This window comes from Panthera uncia (assembly GCF_023721935.1).
Source record: "Panthera uncia isolate 11264 chromosome B2 unlocalized genomic scaffold, Puncia_PCG_1.0 HiC_scaffold_24, whole genome shotgun sequence".
NCBI classification, from domain to species: domain Eukaryota; kingdom Metazoa; phylum Chordata; class Mammalia; order Carnivora; family Felidae; genus Panthera; species Panthera uncia.
In genome coordinates, this window is record NW_026057580.1 from 19,824,513 (window position 1) to 19,842,864 (window position 18,352).

The window sequence follows — 18,352 nt, forward strand, 5'->3', positions numbered from 1 at the left end:
AATGGCTATTGGAAAAGAATCACTCTTCCATATGGAGCTGCAGAGACCCATTTCTGCCTCTAGGAGGGGAGAACCTGACTCAAAATGAAGCCAACTCAAAGGAAAGCAGAGCCTAGAGTTGCAGAGAAACAAAGGCCTGATGACTTCATTGGAGCACCTGGACGCAGCTGTGACTCAAGTTTGTTTTATTTTTGTCAGTTATATGAGGCAATAAATGCCCTTATCTTTTGTCTGAATTGAGTTTTCTGTCACCTGCAACCAAAAAACACCTGACTAATGCCAACACTTTCAGGTATATATAGAAACTTAAAGTAGCTTACAATGTGTTTCTAAGTGGGATTCCTGCTGTACTTGGATTATTGAATAGCCAGAACTCATTACTAATTAGCAGTGTGCATTTACATGTAAATACCTAAAATCCTAAAAACCTTAAAAACAGCACGTTCACTTTAAAGTGTTTAAACAAGTTCCTTAAAGTGTGGGTTATACTCTTAATTTAAGGAACCCTCTAGTATAGACTATTCCAAGGTCCCTCTTATCCAGATCAAGGAATTACAGTGTTCACACTATAATATAAACTTGACTGAATAATGATGATCTACCACAACATACCAGATGGCCAGAACCCCAATGCTGTATTGAAGTTGTTTGAATTTAAGATTATAGGGGCACCTGCATGGCTCAGTTGGTTAAGCAGCTGACTTCAGTCAGGTCATGATCTCACAGTTTGTGAGTTTGAGCCTTGTGTCGGGCTCCATGCTGACAGCTCAGAGTCTAGAGCCTGCTTCGGATACTGGGTCTTCCTCTCTCTTTGCCCTCCACCTGCTCATGCTCTGTCTCTCTCTTTCTCTCTCCCAAAAATATACAAACATTAAAAAAATTAAGAAATAAATAAAATATAAATAAATGAAGATTATAGAAGGCAATGAACAGATGTTAAATTTTCCCCATCAGTCTTCCTCCATTTCTCCCCTCAATTCGATCTTACTTCTTTCCCATCCCTATACCCAAATGAATTACAGCAAAACACACATAAACAAAAATTCAAAAATCAACACAGTTGCCCTCCCCTTCACCCCAACATCCTTTGGTGTACCCTTTCATATGGGTGCAAATGTAGCAACTTCTCAAGCAGGATTTCTGCTCGCCTAAACCAACCAAGAGGGCGCAAGCAGGAAACAAAGAGATGATAGCACCTCACAATGTAAGTGAGCCATGAAGTAAGGAAGCAGACACTTCCTTGGGGCTTACAAAAAGGAGACTAATCTAATTCTGTCATCTGAACCATCTCTGGACAGACCCCACCCCAGGCTACATGAGCAACAAAAAGAGGACATTCAAAGGAATTCCCAGAAATAGGGGTGAGTCATCAGCCTGGGTAAACTGGCCATGGCCTTTTCCTCTCCTTTCCATAGAGGTACTTCTCTCCACTTAAAGAAAAAGGGCTTCAAAAGTAGCAATCATAGGGTTATCTGCAAGAAGAATAGCCTGGCTTCTTTCCCCAGGTTGGATGTCTGTACATGCAGCACATTTGCTGCATTGCCCATGCCTATTTAACAGGGGAAAGGATAATTTGGAAAAGGAGAGCTGGAGCAGGGAAAGGGGTGGTGAGTAGAACATCATTGGTGCAGACAAATTGGTAACGTTCTCCTGGACCAAGTGGATTCTGGGGAAGGTAGCTTGCCTTGAGCCAATGCTCTGGTACTCCACCCAAAATAGGCCCCAAGGTGGAACCTAAGAGCACTGTAAACTCGGGGGGGGGGGGCTCCACACTGTAAACAGTGGGAGGTCTCCCACATGGCTCCAATGATCTTGTGCAGAAATCTTTGGAGAAAGAATCAACAGTCAGCCAGTATTATCCAGGGAGGCAGCCACACCTAACAGAGGCTACAACCACAGAGCACGGTAAAAAGCTTGTGAGCCTTCTTGCCTTACCTCTTCAACCTGTCCTAGCACCAAGAAAATATAAAATAAAAAGGATAGGAGGAAAAGCAAAGGAGCAAGGCAAACCCTTGCCACTTAAATATGCCTCAGGACAGAGCCTCTAGAAGGAGAAAGGAAGGGATGATTGCATGAGAACTGAATGAGTTGGAACTGGCCTTTTTTTTTTAATTAAAAAAAATTTTTAATGCTTATTCATTTTTGTGAGAGAGAATGTGAGCAGGAAAGGGGTAGAGATAAAGGGGGACACACAGAATCCAAAGCAGGCTCCAAGCTCTCAGCACAGAGCCCGATGCAAGGTTTGAACTCATGAACCACGAAATCATGATCTGAGCCAAGCTGGACACTTAACTGACTGAGCCACCCAGGCACCCTGGAACTGGCCTTTATTAATAACCTTAAATCAACTGGAAAGCTATGATGTCCCAGGTGTTGTGGATTAAGGAAAGGGGAAAAAAAGACCCATCAGAACACGGATTAAGAAAGTGATTAGAGAAAAATAAAGTCTGTTCTGAGTCAGATTTCTAAAAGGCTCAAGTCTCTCAACCATCCCTAAAAATGTACCATTTGCAAAGACCTACGGCCAATCTACACACCACACCAGCTCCAGATTCCCATGAAATCTCAGGTAACAGTTTGTGGTAAAAAGTGCTAGGGGAAGACAAATAAACTCTTCAATATTGAGAAAATCCAAGACCCTTGAAAAGGTAGAAGAAAAACTATAGCATTTACAATAGTTCCCCTATATCCATTGAGGATATATTCCAAGACCACCAGTGGTTGCCTAAGCCACAGATAGTGCCAAATGCTAGTATCCTATGTTTTTTCCTATATGTACATACCTATGATAAAGTTTAATTTATAAATCAGGCACAGTAAGAGATTAACAACAGTAACTAATAATAAAATAAAACAATCCTAATAATAGGGAATGTGCTCCCACTCTCTCTCAAAATATTTTATTGTACTCACCCTTCTTCTTCTTGTGATGATGTGATATAAAATGTCTATATCATGAGATGAAATGAGGTGAATGATGTAGGCATTGTGACGTGTCATTAGGCTACTATTTGCCTTTTGAAGACACATCAGAAGTGGGATCATCTGCTTGCAGAGCTCTTTTCTTTGGTGGTAGAAAACCAAAGTCCACTTGAAACCAGAAAATGCAGTAGCCATATAGGAGCAAGTGAAGTGTAACATGCACAGAGACTCAGAGTTAAGGACTATGAGTGAGTCCTGACAGCATGGGGACCATGGAGACAGTCACACCTGAGGCCTCTTGCCTGCCTGTTCACCTTGTGGCTTGACCAAGAACTCCTAAATCCTTTGTTCTAAGTTTGTTTGCACTGGGGTTCTGTCCCTTAAAATCAAGTAATTTAAGAGTAGTAAAGCTACACACCAAAACACCATGCCACTGCTACGGTTTATATTCCAGCCCAAAGGAAAGAGAGACAGAAAAAGAAAAAATGGGGAAGACTCATGATCTAGAAGAAATAGGTAAAAAGCAGGGGCAAGAGGGGATGTTATGGATATAGAGGAAGACCCGACTGAAAGTGGCTGGTCAGGTGACAAAAGAGCAGAGATCTGAAAATACATTGTTGGAGGAACTGTCCTAAGAGGCAATAGGCTCTGGAAAGTTTCATCCTACATCACAGAGTAGATCACAGGAACAGTCCCCAAGCTCTATCAGTCTTGGGGAAAGAAGGAATCATACAAAGAGGAGCCCTAAACTCCTCCAAAGGATCTACATGCCACGGTTTTGGGTGGTTTTTTTTTTAATTTTTTTTTAACGTTTATTTATTTTTGAGACAGAGAGAGAGCGAGCATGAATGGGGGAGGGTCAGAGAGAGGGAGACACAGAATCTGAAACAGGCTCCAGGCTCTGAGCTGTCAGCAGAGAGCCCGACGCGGGGCTCGAACTCACGGACCGCGAGATCATGACCTGAGCCGAAGTCGGACGCTTAACCGACCAAGCCACCCAGGCGCCCCTACATGCCACGGTTTAAAGGATGCGCTCATATTTGTTTTTAACCACTATTTTAGCAATGGAACCCTTGCTTCTAATGAAATATTACTTTGAACACAAATATAGAGATAAGCAATGAATGCATTACTTGAGCAATTTAAACCTTTACTGCCGGACCCCCAAATACTTCATTGTCTGGGGAATCCCTGAGGCTCCTCCAAGAAATATCTGGATTTTGTGGAGCATAGGGTGAGAACCAGGAACACTCTCCTACATTCACGTCTATTCCACGCACACGATACCATGCTTCAAGACAGCCTGATGCCCTTCAGCAACTAAAATAGTGCCCATGATATAGTACTTATAAACAGCATGGAATTTAAATATACTTGGTGCCTTTAGAAGGAAAATAAAACATATCTGAACTTGCTTATTTATATTAGTTCTCTTTTCTTATTTGTTCCTACCAAATTCTTATGTTCCTAACAATTGCCTTAGTGTTTTCCTCAATTGTACTCCCACATACCCACTTTTCTCGGAAACTTCCATGTATATTTAATGCCTGTATCTTGTAATTTCTTGAAAAGGACAAAGACAGAAGTCCATTCAAGGCCGTAAGACTGCTTTTTCTCCTAAGAAACTGTCAGCCAAATTTCTCAGGGAGGAACTGGAAATGAAGTGAGAGACATTGATAAATTTCCCTGCTGAACAATCAATAAAAGCCCCACCATCCTGTTCAGACTCCCACTGTGGAAGCAAGGGCCGTAATTACATTGTCAAAAATTCAAGTTGCCCAGGCTGACAGCGGCCCCCTTGAAAAGTGACAGGTGATTGGCACTGGGATTGGGGTAGTGAACCTGGATTGGCAGACAGAGTGGGAAAAGAAAAAGGCAAGAGTGAAATTTCCTTATCGACTACAGCCACCCAACCCTGAGACTGCCACTTGGGAGGAATCCTGAGACCCTTTTTGTCACGTTACCAGAGGGAGCAGGTGACAGAATTGACTAAGCAATCTGAACCCCATCAGAGATTTGGAATAGCCCTCAATCCACTCCCAAACCCCAAGAAAGAGAAAGATGGCTGTGTGTGTGTGTGTGTGTGTGTGTGTGTGTGTGTATGAGCGTGTGAGGGTTTTCCTACATTAAAAGAAAAACATGCAACGGGCTTTCAACTCCATCTTTCCTCATGACAGCTGAACAGCAAAACCTGTTTGCTTAGCGATATGAAACCACGATAAAAATCAGCTGGAGCAGAAGGGTTCCAGGGGCAGCAATGAAGAATGAGATAGGAGACAGAAGGTGGGAAAGCACTAACATGCAGGCCATTTGTGTGATTCTCTGGGACCAGAGCTGGAGTTAAATTAGTACCCATCAGTCAGTCCTCTCACTGTTGGACGTTAGGAATAAAATGCCTGCAAGAGGTCTCCTTGCTGGACAGTGCTCTGCTTCTGGCTATTCTGGGGCCCACCCAAATGGCTTCCAGAAGACTTTCTTGTAACCACACCCAGGAAGGGTGGTTTTCCACCCCCTGGGGAGGAGCTGCACCACCAAAGATTGACATCAAAAGGTGTTCGCTGGGCAGTGGGAACAGAACAGAAGATGCCTGGGAATGTTGCTACCTCATGATTTCCCAAGCTAAAACCTCTCTCCTGCTCTGATCAGGAGTGGTAGACAAGAAAATTAATAAGGAGAAAAATCTCTGGGCTCCATGCCAAATTTTTAAATAGAAGCCCCTCTCCCCTTCCCCCCTACAAGAAAACATGAGATAATGGCACTGGGTACTGAGTGTTTGGGGGGGGGGGGGAGGGATATAATAAAATAGCCATAACTAATTTTTGCTTGAGTGTTATTGTGTGCCAAATACCTCAGAGTAGTTCACAAGCAGTAGGGCTATGAGGTAGGGACCATGTTTTCCTGGTTTCATGGAGCTTAATTTGCCCAATGTCATAGCAGATAAGTGGCAGAACTGGACGGGTTTCTGATTCCAAAACTATTAACCACTAAAAACAGCATCTCTCCAAGAGTAATCAGTGGGCAACCGGAGTCAAATCGCCTCAGGGGCCCACTTAAATGCACATTTCTGGGTCCACTCAGGCCCTCCAAGTCAGACTCTGGGGGTGAGGCCCAGAAACCTGGATTTTGTAAAAAATCTCCCGGACGAATCTTTTGTGCACAGGTGGTGAGTCTCACGACATCACACCAGGAAGCTGAATGAGCACTGGGTCATTAGGGACTTTGGATGCAAAGTAGTGAATCAGGTTGCTCACTGTTTTGCATACGTGACAGCAAAAGAAAATTAGTTTTCCCCTAAAGCCCCAGGGTCATCAGACCCATGGCAGGCCCTGGGAAAAGGCCAGTGAAATTATGTAACGATTTTAGCCTTACTATACTGCCCTGCCAGAGGGGAATCTAAGACCTCAGGTGTGCAGGAGAGGGAGACAGGGGAGGGCTGATGAGCTGCAGGCTGGGCTGGGGGTTCCCTGACAGAGACCTAGAGAAGGGAGCCCTTACCTGGTGACTGCGCTCTTTCCCGTGCAGGGTTTCCTTCACATGAATGAAATGAGGCAATAACATTTCAGAGAGGAAAAATGCCTTGTGTTCATTTCGAAAGCTTTGTGGCTTATGAGAGGTCCTAGTTACTCCCAAACTGGCAGGACTCTGGGGAAATGAGTACAGCAACCTAACCCTGGAAATGCAGGAAAGGAGAAGAGTAGGAGGTTGGGGGGCGGGGGGGCCAGAGAAACAGAAGGAGAGAAGGGAAGGAGAGGAGGTGTCTGCCTTCTCAATGTCCAGTAACATCACAGGGCTAAAGTAGCAACATTGTTTTGTAAACTTCAGAATTGTCAACATATTTTAGAAGCATCTACTTTGCTTTGGTTGCCCCATAATTGATTGATGGTCAGCAATGGCACTAACGATTTTCTTAATTTGACAATTATTTAAACACAAAGGCTTAGGAGTACAGGGTACATTGAGAATGCACATACATAAGGTATACTTATGAGCTGTTATGCTGATCCTTCATAATAGAACATGAGCATGGAAAGCGTTGGAATTAAAGAAGCCAAGGAAAAGAATTAGGAGTCCTCACACTTCTGCGTTTGAATTTCCATTTCTAGCAAGAGTTGTGGGTCTGCATTTTACAGGACAGTGGCTTTCAAATCAGGACACCCGTGATGCTTCAGGGTCCTTCAGATGATCTACAGAAAATACTGTTCTGTGCCTGCTTGCACTCTCCACCTGTGTTTTTTCAGTGCTAAACAGCAGCACGTTGTATTGATGACGTAAGTGGCTGTTGGACTGGAGCTAACATTGAAGACCATGGCTGATGTTTGAATAGATAGAAAACCTTGGTGGATGCTGGGATACAACATCGATGTAAGTTCTTGCTGATGAAGATAGGAGAGAAGAGTCCTCCACAAATTAGAACTTAAGAATCAATATTGTAGGCATTTTGAATTTCTGTCCAGATAGTTATGGGTTTTTTAAGCCTTACAAAATACATTCCCAGTGTTCAGCAGTCTGACTGGTCCAAAGATGAAATGCTTGATGAAAAGATTTCACTTGCTATCATAGAAAGCTAAAAGAGCCAAAAGAGTGCTTTTCAGTAAACAATGACTGAAGCCCATAGATGACATTAGTCCCTCCTTATCCATAGTTTTATTTTCTGTGGTTTCAGTTACCCGTGGTCAACTGCAGTCTCAAAGCAGATGATCCTCATATAGATGACTATATGTCAGGAGATCAATATTTGCCTAACACTGGGTCGCAATGCCTACCTCATTCACCTCACTTCATGTCATTATGTAGGCATTTTATTATCTCATGTGATCACAAGAAGGGTGAGTATAGTAAAGTAAGATATTTTGAGAGAGAGAGACCACATTCACATAACTTTTACTATCATATATTGTTATAGCGGTTTTATTTTATTTTTAGTTATTGCTGTTTCTCTCTTATTGTGCCTAATTTATAAATTAAACTTTATCATGGGTGTGTATGTATAGGAGAAAACATGGTATGTATATGGGTTTTGTGCTGTCCATGATTTCGGGCATCCACTGGGGGTCTTGGAACCTATCTTCCACAGATAAAGATGACTACTGTATAACAGAGCCTTGACAGAGCAAAATGGCAGAGTCCTCAGCATATGCACACATCCATGTCTAGAGTAATTATTCTATGATAGGTAATGGGGTTTTAGTTTGTTATGCCAGTATAGGAATGCCCATGTAGGTGACATCATGTTTTCTGGAGATTGAGCCACTATCTAGAGCCTGCATTTTTATTTCCCTTTGGCTCATGCTATGTAACCAAAAGTACATAAGAATCCAGAGAGAGATACTTAAAGCTCATCATTTTATACTTTGCTGCAGTTACTAACACAAATCTCAATGGCTTACAATGACAAAGATTATTCCCTGTTCATGCTGATGTCAGCAATAGGTGGATCTCAGCTCTGCCCCTACTGTCTTCATTTTGATTCCCAAACTGAAGGAGCCAATCTTACTTGGGACAGCCTCTTCTCAAGCAGAGGAAAAAGGGCAAAATGGCCAAAGCATTGTAACAGCTCTTAAAACTTCTACTTGGCCATGCACTATATCACTTCCACTCACATTCCTTGACCAAAGCAGGTCCATGGCTAAGCCCATGTCCCAGTAGGACAGGGAAGTGTGGTCCAACCACTGGGAGACATGAAAGTCACCTGACGGTGGGTGGAGGTTATCGAATCCTCCTACTGGGAAGTGAGGAAATAACTGGGGACTAAATGTACTCTGTCTGCCACAAGAATAATAGCCACTAGCATTTCTTACTTAAGGAAATAGTGCCCATGCTGTAATTAACTGTGTCGCCTCAGCAACAGATGGTCCAAGATTTTTAAGAGGTTTTACCATTGCCCCATCACCAGCACATTGTCTAGACACCGTTCTACCTCATCTATTTGGGTGCACTGCTTCACTCACCATGCAGGGAAAGTGTTCCATTCCTCACAGCCAGGAACTTGACACCATATGGAAAGAAGGGGGTAGACTGAGAACTCCCGTAGAGTTTGATCTCGGCTTTGCCTTGGAAGGGCTTGTCCTTGGATCCAATCTGGAGCTCCCCACCATCAGAAATGAGGATGGAGTGTACCCTGAGCTCAATGGGTCCTGGATCCATGAAAATCAGCTTGCCTCCTAATGGCCAAAGAGAAGATTATCAGTCCCTGGGAGGATAAGGTTCACCACCTTTTGACAGTTCCAATGTCTGATGAAATCCTCTTTATTTATATACGTTTGCTGGAATTTAGACTTATTTTATCTTGCTCTCTCTTCTAGAAGCACAATAGAATATGGATTTGACCCCCAGGGGTAGACGCACTATACCACTAAGCCAGTTGAGGCTGGCTATCACTATTCACCACATCTCTATGTTATTTTTCATGGCAATATCCTAAATGCCCAGCAATTTAGGACTGGTCAAATAAGGGATGAGAAAGTCACCATTTTGGCCATCAATCAACAGATAAAAGCAGCCTATAAAATTAAGTTTAGAAACAAGTGAATAAGAAATAGGAATAGAAGAAAATATGGGAAAATTATACAAATTATGACACTAGGGACTGTAATTAGGGCTGCCATCATGACGTATGCAGCATTTTACCTGGCCAACATCCATTTGACTTCACTTTTGATAATAGACACTAATTTCCTTAAGAAATTGCTCTGCTCCACTCAACAGAGTGGGATTGTCAATCAGAGTAGCCTGTCCTACTGTAGTCTAAGCCATGTACCCATGCTTCAAATGAAAATCTGGAGCTCAATGAAGAGAAGACAAGAAATGTTTAGATTTTAGTAATTCCACTGGCGGCATCTAAATGAGCCTGAGAAGAGGTTTCTATTTCTGAGGCCCCCACCTGCTAAGCCCCTTCAAAATACCCTGACAGCTATCATTTCTACACCTAATTTTCCAGACTTTCTATCAGTTCTTGTAAATGACCCAATATATTCTCCCTAAATTTCCTATTGTAAAAGAAAGTTGGTTTCCATTGTTAGCAATCAAATAAACTTAACTGATACAGATATGTTTTCTTCAATAACCAAATTTTCTGTGATGTAGGAGTATTATTTTACAATAAAATTAAATTGTGAGAATTAAATACTTAAGAAATTAAAACATGCTTTCATCTTTATAATACTTTTCTTTAAAAGAACTTAGAATATTTGTATTTCATATAGAATTTTCCCTGTAATGCCAAAATAATTAAAGCATCCCATCTAAATAACCACTTTAACCTGAATGAGTTACTAAATCTATCTCCCTCCTGCATATGGTTTGCAAAAGTACTGGACAAGACTCTTCTATCCTGTAACAAGGTGGTAAGAGGTTTGATTTCATACTGGAAACATCAGGAGCCCTCTTTTCCACATCCTACAACAGCTTGCCACCTAACTCAGAATGAAAGTCAAAGTCCTAATACTGGGCTGCAAAAGGCCCTTCATGATTTACCACCCATCTCCAGTTCCCCTGCATCATCATCTACAACTCACCCCTTCACTCACCTGCCCTGAACACACTGGCCTGCTGGTCAGTTCCCAGCAGGACTTACTTGTTTTCTGACCTGCTGTATTCTTCTGTCAGGTATCCCTGTGACTCACTCCCTCTTGTTTCAAATCAAATGTTAACTCCTCACTGAGGTCTTCCTCTCCAGGCTATACAAATAGCATGCCCTCACTCCTTACTCAAATGCATTTTCTTTCATAACACTTACCATCAGGCACATTATATATTTATGTGTTTAGTGTCTGCCCTCCCCCCCCCACTAGAATGCATGCTTCATGAGGGTACTAATCTGTTTTGTTTGCCTCTGTATTTCATTGTCTAGAACAGTGACAAATAGGTAGGTGGCACTCAATATATATAATTGTAGAGCAAACTAATAAATGGTTATATCATTTTAGAGAATCTGGATTAAGTATCTGAATTTCTTTTATGGATACACAGAAAATGGCTCCAGAAGCAGATTCTTCTGGGGGCACCTGGGTGATTCAGTCGGTTAAGGGTCAGACTTCGGCTCAGGTCATGATCTCATTGTTCAAGGGTTCAAGCCCCACGTCAGGCTCTGTGCTGACAGGCCAGAGACTGCTTCAGATTCTGTGTCTCCCTCTCTCTCTGCCCCTCCCCCCTATTCACACTGTCTCTCTCAAAAAAAAAAAAAATTAAAAACATTTTTTTACAAAACAATTTCTCCTGTGGAAAGGAGAATCTCAGTGAGTGAGCGGCAGTGAAGACCAAGACTCTTCAGTTGCTAAATTTAGTCCTAAATCCAATGTGCCAAGTTATTTAGTTGTATTGTTGTTTTCCAGAAATCACAACTGGAAGTATTTACTCAAACATGTACTGGAGGGATGAGAGGGAGAGCAGAAAAAGGCTAAGATGCCCTTAGTCATTTTTGTTTACTTCCATCCTAGCACAGAGATAGTGATCAGTTAACATTTGACCCAATATTCAAACGTGGAAGCCATCTCAACCCTGACCTTCTGCTCTAACATTGCTCTTCCATTTTCCTCAGTCCTCTTCATTGAACCTTCTAGGCTTATATCCTGAAACCCAAACTACACACCATCAGCAATAGTCAGAGGATGTTTATGTGGATTTTACCCCTGAAAGTGTTCTCTCCTTTCAGTCACAATTTAGAACAACACACCCCATGTGGGTACCCAGTTTCTTCCTTGGTAAAATGTGCACAATAAGAGTTCTTCCCTCAGAGAATTATGATGGGATTTCTTTAAGTGAAGCTTACAGATCCCCAGTCTTGGGTCTGGCACCTATTAGACAACGCAGTGGTGTCAAGTGGCTCCTGTCAAACTCACTGTCTGCACTTGCCCCACTGGTGCCATCACTACTCATTTGCACACCTCCCCCATCACTCTAGCACTACTGGTCTCCCTCCTTCCAACATCTCACCATTGACAGGTCCCCCTTTCCTTGTGAAGCATGGTACAGTGATACATACTCAGGTAAGCTATTCAAGACGCAAGAAAATGTCCATTGATGTGCAGGCTTGATGCTATGGCAGCACCACATGACTTCCAGACTTCCAAAGGACCTACTGGCAATTTTGACTTTAATTTTCCCTTCCATTGTCATCACAATGACAAGAATAATCATCAAAAATGCAATAATAGTGGGGCATCTGGGTGGCTCAGTCGGTTGAGCATCTGACTTCGGCTCAGGTCATGATCTCATGGTTCCTGGGTTTGAGCCCCGCATTGGGCTCTGTGCTGACAGCTCAGAGCCTGGAGCCTACTTTAGCTTCTGTGTCTCCCTCTCTCTCTGCCCCTAACCCACTCGCATTCTGTCTCTGTCTCTCTCAAAAATAAATAAACATTAAAAAAAATTTTTTTAAACAAATGCAGTAATAGTCATTAATCCTGCTGTGAACAAGAGGGAAGAAATGTGACCTCTTTACTAAAACTTTTCCATTCACAGTCACATGTCATTAATGTCCTAACTAATTATTTTCAACTGGTGGACCATGGATTTGCATGGTATGACTCCTCCATTATAAATAGTCAGGAAATCTGAACTGTCCTTGATGAGCAAGTGGTGGAAACAGGGGGCAGACTCTGCCTATTAGCCTCTCAATGACCCTCAATAAGTCCCATAAAATTGCTAGGTCTTAGATTACCCAGTTTCCAAATCTGTCCTACTCAGTGCCTGGGGATGATCTGTTTTCTCATCATTCCCATGCAGGACAGAACCATGCATTCACCGAGACTCTTTCCAGCTTTAAAACATTGGACATCTACATCTTCAAGAATGCATTTGGATGTGTCTTTGGCACTGATGGAGACAGAGAGCTCATGTTTTCCTGATACCGCCTATGCTGCAGTGAACTTGGCATTTCACTTGGGAAGAGTATCAATATACATAGTCAGAAATTCAAATAATTCTACAGGGAAAACAATGGTGCTAACACTTATTAAGCCTCTACTGTATGTCAAAATCTTTAGATGTGTTGTCTGAAATGACCTTCAAAATAAGTCTGAAGTCAGTATCATGCGTCATATTTCACAGTCCAGAGAGTGAGAGGTGGGAGAGGTGGTCTCTCTCAGCCCAGAATGAGCAGAGCAAGCCTTAGAACCCAGGACCACCTTCCAGAAGAGTTCATATTCAATCTACATCTGCAACCCTCCCAGGTCGCTTTTTTATTAATTAGAATTATCACAGTTATATTTAAAGAAAAACATGTGTTAACCTAAGTGAAGTTTGCCTGTGGCTTGTTTATATATGTTTTATTTCCATTTTGTAAATGTAGATATACCTTGCCTCATGCAAAACAGGCTTTGAGGCAGAATACAAGGATTAGTGGGTAAATTTATAAACCTGGGCTTTGTTCCTCATCCCATCAAGCGAAATATTAAACACACAAATACAAACGGGTAGAAATTTAGAAACGTCATTTACTGAGGGGAGCTAATAATGACACTAATGAAGGGAGAAAATGAATGATTGGTGTTGGCAAGAGTACTAAAAACAGGACTAATTAATTAATATGATAACCATTACTCCCTGCTAAAAAGCCTTCCCTCCTTACTTATCAGTGGCAAGTATAAGGAAATCTAGGTAAATTAAGAAGAGAGTTTGATGAGGAATTCATCTCTTTTTAATTGAAATAATTAAAAGTGGTAACAAAAATGAAAGCTTCTCAGTGTGAAAGAATGTAAGGTTTATACCCAAGCTAGTCCTGTGCCAAGGCCCCAAGTGTTATCTCCTCACACTTTATTAGCTTAAAACAAATATCCAGTGAGCTGCTTTGGAGCGTAGTGACTTGAGATAGGAGGGCACAGGGAAGACTTTATTCCTCCACTTTATAGAGCTTGACCACATTTCTGAGCACTGAAATAAAGAGCAGGGCTGAAATCGGCCTGTGGCTGTGACCCTTAAGTTGCTTATTATGATTGTTCATGAAAGCTGAGTATGTCCCACAAGTGACCTTGGGTAATTTTATAAAAATCAATCAACCATCATTATTGTTACTTCCCCTCTAAAATAAATAAATGAACACAACTTTTTACATGTAATCACTCTTTTCCATTCAACATCCCTTTTATTTCTTTTAAAGGGAAGTCAAGGAGACTTTTAGCAGCTAGCTCATGTTTGCAAAGTACATCAAAACCTGCTTTTCGCTAACCCCACAATTAGCCATCCTCTGTAATAACCACGGAATGATTTGTTGTATGTGTTTTGAAAAAAAAAAATTACACAGTTCTAGCTATTTTCCCCTTTAAGGTAAGAATCTAGAGTATAAATATTTTACCACACAATAAGACTTCAAAGGAACTGGCTATGCCTTCTATTTGCAATTCTTTGCCTCCCTTCCCTTGACCCCTCCCCAGCTAGGCCTTTGCCTGACAAGTCTGTAAGAACTGGTCCTATGAAGGTCATGATGGCATCCAGACTGGTGAATCCAAGTCTCGATGCTCTGTTCTCGCCTGTCCTGAGTGGCCAGCAGTATATGATAGGCTAAGTAACTCCTTTCTGGAAAATCCTTCCCCTCACTGGCCAACACTGTGCTCTCCTGGTTTTCCTCCTACTCCCCAAGACTCCCCTCCTAGCCTCCTCAGACTCCTCCTGATTGTCCCAACTACTGACATGCAGAGTATCTCAACACTCAGTCCTTCTACCACTTTTCTTATCATTCTATGAACAAGGTTGTTTCACCTTGTCTTAGGGATTTAAATACCATCACAGGCTAACGGCTGATGACTCCCAAACTGGTATCTCCAAGGCCCACCTCTGCCCTCAGCTCAAACTCACATACCCAACTACCACTCAATATCTCTCCTTAGATGTCTCACAAGCTCCTCAGCTGAGCACATTCAAAAAAATGAATTCCTCACCTTGTCCCACAGATCATCCCACAGTCCTTGCCGAGACCGCAAATGGTAACTCCATTCTTCCAGGTGCTCAGTCTGAAAATTCTAGCATCAACTTTCACTCTCACAGCCAATTCTCCAAGAAATTTTGTGCATCCTGCCTTCAGAAAATCCCCACGATCTAAGCACTTCTCACCACTTCCACGTCTACCGCTGGGGTCCAAGTCACTCTCATCTCATCCCCAGATTATTGCAACAGCCTCTCAATTCTGCTCCCTGCTTCTGTCCCCACCCCCACCTGCACCACAGGGTCTATTCTCAAAACAGCATCAAGTGTAATTGTTTTCTTTTCTGTGAACCTTGTCATGTCACCTCTCTGCTCAGAGTTTCCAATGGCTCCCACCACACTCGGAGGCAAAGCCGACCAAATCCTACAGGCTTGGTCCTCTCTGGCCCAGTCTCACTCTGCTCTCCTTCAGGCTCCCAGTCCTGTTGCACTGACCTTCTTACTCTCCCTACTTCACGGCCTTTGCCTTACTGTGTGCAAATCCCACCAACTGCCACTAAACTCCCTCTCCACCCACTCCATTTGCTTAGCAAATCGAACAAAAACTATAATTTACATTCTTGACTGCCTTCTTTAGAGAAATGAACTCTGTGAGAGCAAGAATTTTGGTCTATTTCATTCACAACCATAGCCCCTATACCTACAACAGTGGCTGGTCCATAGGGAACTTGGCAAGTGGTCAATAAATACGTGTTGAATCAGTAGGAGTTGAAGTTACAGAAGTGAATGAGGTCTCCCAGGGTGCCTGGATGGCACAGTAGGTTCAACTTCCAACTTCAGCTCAGGTCATGACCTCTCAGTTCGTGAATTTAAGCTCCATAGGACCGGGCTATCTGCTATCAATGTATAGCCTACTTCAGATCTTCTGTACCCCTCTCTCTCTGCCCCTCTCTGGCTCATTCACACACTTTCTCTCTCTCTCTCTCTCTCTCTCTCTCTCTCAAAAATAAATAAAAACTTTTAAAAAAGAAGACATTAATGAGGTCTCCCAGGGAGATCGTGGAGAGGGAGAACAGAAGAGAGATAAGAGAAACAAACTGTCAAATATTAATATCTGAAAACCAGACTAAGGAGAGGAAGTAGCAAGATTCTTCGGTGTGAGTCACAAAACTTAGGTGAATTACAAGATTTGGAAGGTCCTAGTGACATAAGCTCTAGGAAGAATTTTAAGAACTAGAAAGGTGGTAGATGAAAAGATGTCATTATGTGAACTTTAGAAGGTTTGGGGGAGAAAGGGTGCAGAGCAAGAGTGCACTCCCTTAGTGGGTGAAAGCCAGGTGATAAAATGAACCCAGTGAGAATGACTCCAGGGTTAAGCAGAGGGAAAGTCAGAGGGGAATGGAGGTAAGGCCCAGGTAGGCATCTGAGGACCTCAATTAATTCCATCAATCTATAACCCAAACTAGATAATTCATTGCTCAAAGCCTGAACTCTCTAAATTTGTATATATAAATTATTCCATTTACTTGTTTATATTGATGAACCCCCATTCAGTTTTTTGAGTCAACCTTAAATAATTCCTTAAAACATTTAGAAGCCTGGATCTGGTTACCTTTCCTGTAGTTATACACTCAAATACATAGGGAAGCCTCTGGAATTCTCTCTCTCCCTGGAGAATAGTAGAAAACTAACCATTCAAGATGGACAGACCCCTCCTCTGCCTGGGGAAGAAGAGCTGGCTGAGCTATCCGGGCCCATTACTGCACCCTACCGGACGGTGTTGCTGTAGGGGTGGGCATCAGGAGGAGGTGAGAGAGAGAGAGGGGAGAAAAGTAGTACGGGGGAAGGCAGACACAGCCCAAAGCTGTGTTGGGGATGCACACAGCTTCCTTTGTTGGCAAGATCCGGATTAGGCTTGTGCCTGATCCACTGGAGCAGAGCCTAGAAGCCTTCGAGGTGGGCTTGTCCCCGGCCAGAAAGGCGGAAAATCAATTTGGCTGGCAAACGAGAGCCCCCAAGAGCTCAGTGCACGCTCCATAATCCTATCCACTAGCAGCTCAGGAAATAGATGCCTGAGCCCTCACATATTCATGGGGGATGTGAGGCATAAATCAGGCTTTAAGGATTGGGGGCGAAGGGAATGGACTCTCGGGCTGGTTACTAATTAATCAAGCACAGAACACCTAAACCTAGCAACCTGGGAGCAAGCCACACACACACAGGCACGGGCTGCTGCTGCTGCTGCTTTTCCTGATGGTTTTTTTTTCATTTCAATTAAAATAGATATCGAATGAAAATTTCCCCTTTAGCTGATGCTGCTTATGCATCCCCCCGTTCTTCCTTTAATTAAAAAACATGCTTATTGCAATACTTGCCAGAATCACTTTAACGGTATTTTAATTGTAATGTCTCTGCCTGATTACAAAAAGAAAATATGAACTCAAAAGTATGGGCAAAAGATGTTCTCAGGGTGCAGGAAAAGAATCACACACCTCTCTGAAATGGATGCCACGTGCTAATTCCTTAATTAGCCCAGTATTACTGTCAAACTGGCAATGGAGACTGGGGGGTGGGAGTGGGGGGTGGGGTGGAGGGAATATCTGAAGTAAAATCACCGACTCAGAGCCACACACTATGGCAGTTGGGAGAAATCATTTTCATCAGCTCTGATTTCCCTGGCAGGATGGAGAACCGCATGTAATGAAGAATGCCATGCTCAGGATCGGCCCTTGCAATGTGGCCAGCCAAGTTTTCACTGTTCTTTGCAAAGGGTCGCATAGCCTTTGGGAAAAGATTAGCAGAGCTATATCCATTGGCTTCCAGTCCTGACAATTCTATATGGCTCCCTTTACTGCTTTAGCCTAGTAGTTCTCAAACTTGAACATGCATCGAAGTCACCTGGAGGTCTCCAAACACAGATTGGCAGGTCTCATACCCAAAGCTGATTTGCTATGGGGCCCCAAAATTTGCATTTCTAGCAAGTTCCCACATGATACTGATGCTGATCAGGGACCACACTTTGAGAACTACTGCTCTAGGTAAATTAAGCCATTGCTCTAGGTGTCCATAGTCTTATGCTGTATACTCTCATCTAAAATCGGTTGAAAACTACAAGGCTGGTATTGCAAATTAATTCACTTCTTCATTCATCCAACATTTGCTGTTATTTCACCCTTTCTGCTAGGTGCTGACATTAAAAAAAAAATGCAAAAAATACAGTCTCTACAGCCACAAGGTCAGGTGAAGTTTAATTGCCCCCGGTAAATAGAAACACCCTGGTTTTAGTGAATTGGCCAATTTTACAGATAATTGAGAAAGATAAAGATTGTCAATCAGTTTTTACTTTTTGCTCTGAAACATAAAACTCATTAAGTTAACTTTATAAATTAATTAACTCTACACTAACTATAAGGTGTAAACATATTTGTGGGAAAGAAACTACTAGAAATATTCAAAGGAACCAAAACACAGATACAAATAAATGCCTTCATCATTATAGCTACTATCATCAATTGCTACTTAACTAAACCTTGGTTCCTTTCTATCTCCCAAAAAGCATCACTTCCTTTTTCCAACA

General features: G+C 42.5%; 1 protein-coding gene across 1 annotated transcript in view; it reads right to left on the reverse strand.

Moving 5' to 3' along the window:
• PKHD1 (PKHD1 ciliary IPT domain containing fibrocystin/polyductin) overlaps positions 1 to 18,352 on the reverse strand; it is a 483,789-nt gene that overhangs the window by 310,343 nt on the left and 155,094 nt on the right. Inside the window, exon 36 of the mRNA XM_049653801.1 lies at positions 8,871 to 9,083. Within this exon, the coding sequence (XP_049509758.1) occupies positions 8,871 to 9,083 (213 nt within the window). The remainder of the gene's footprint in view (positions 1 to 8,870; positions 9,084 to 18,352) is intronic.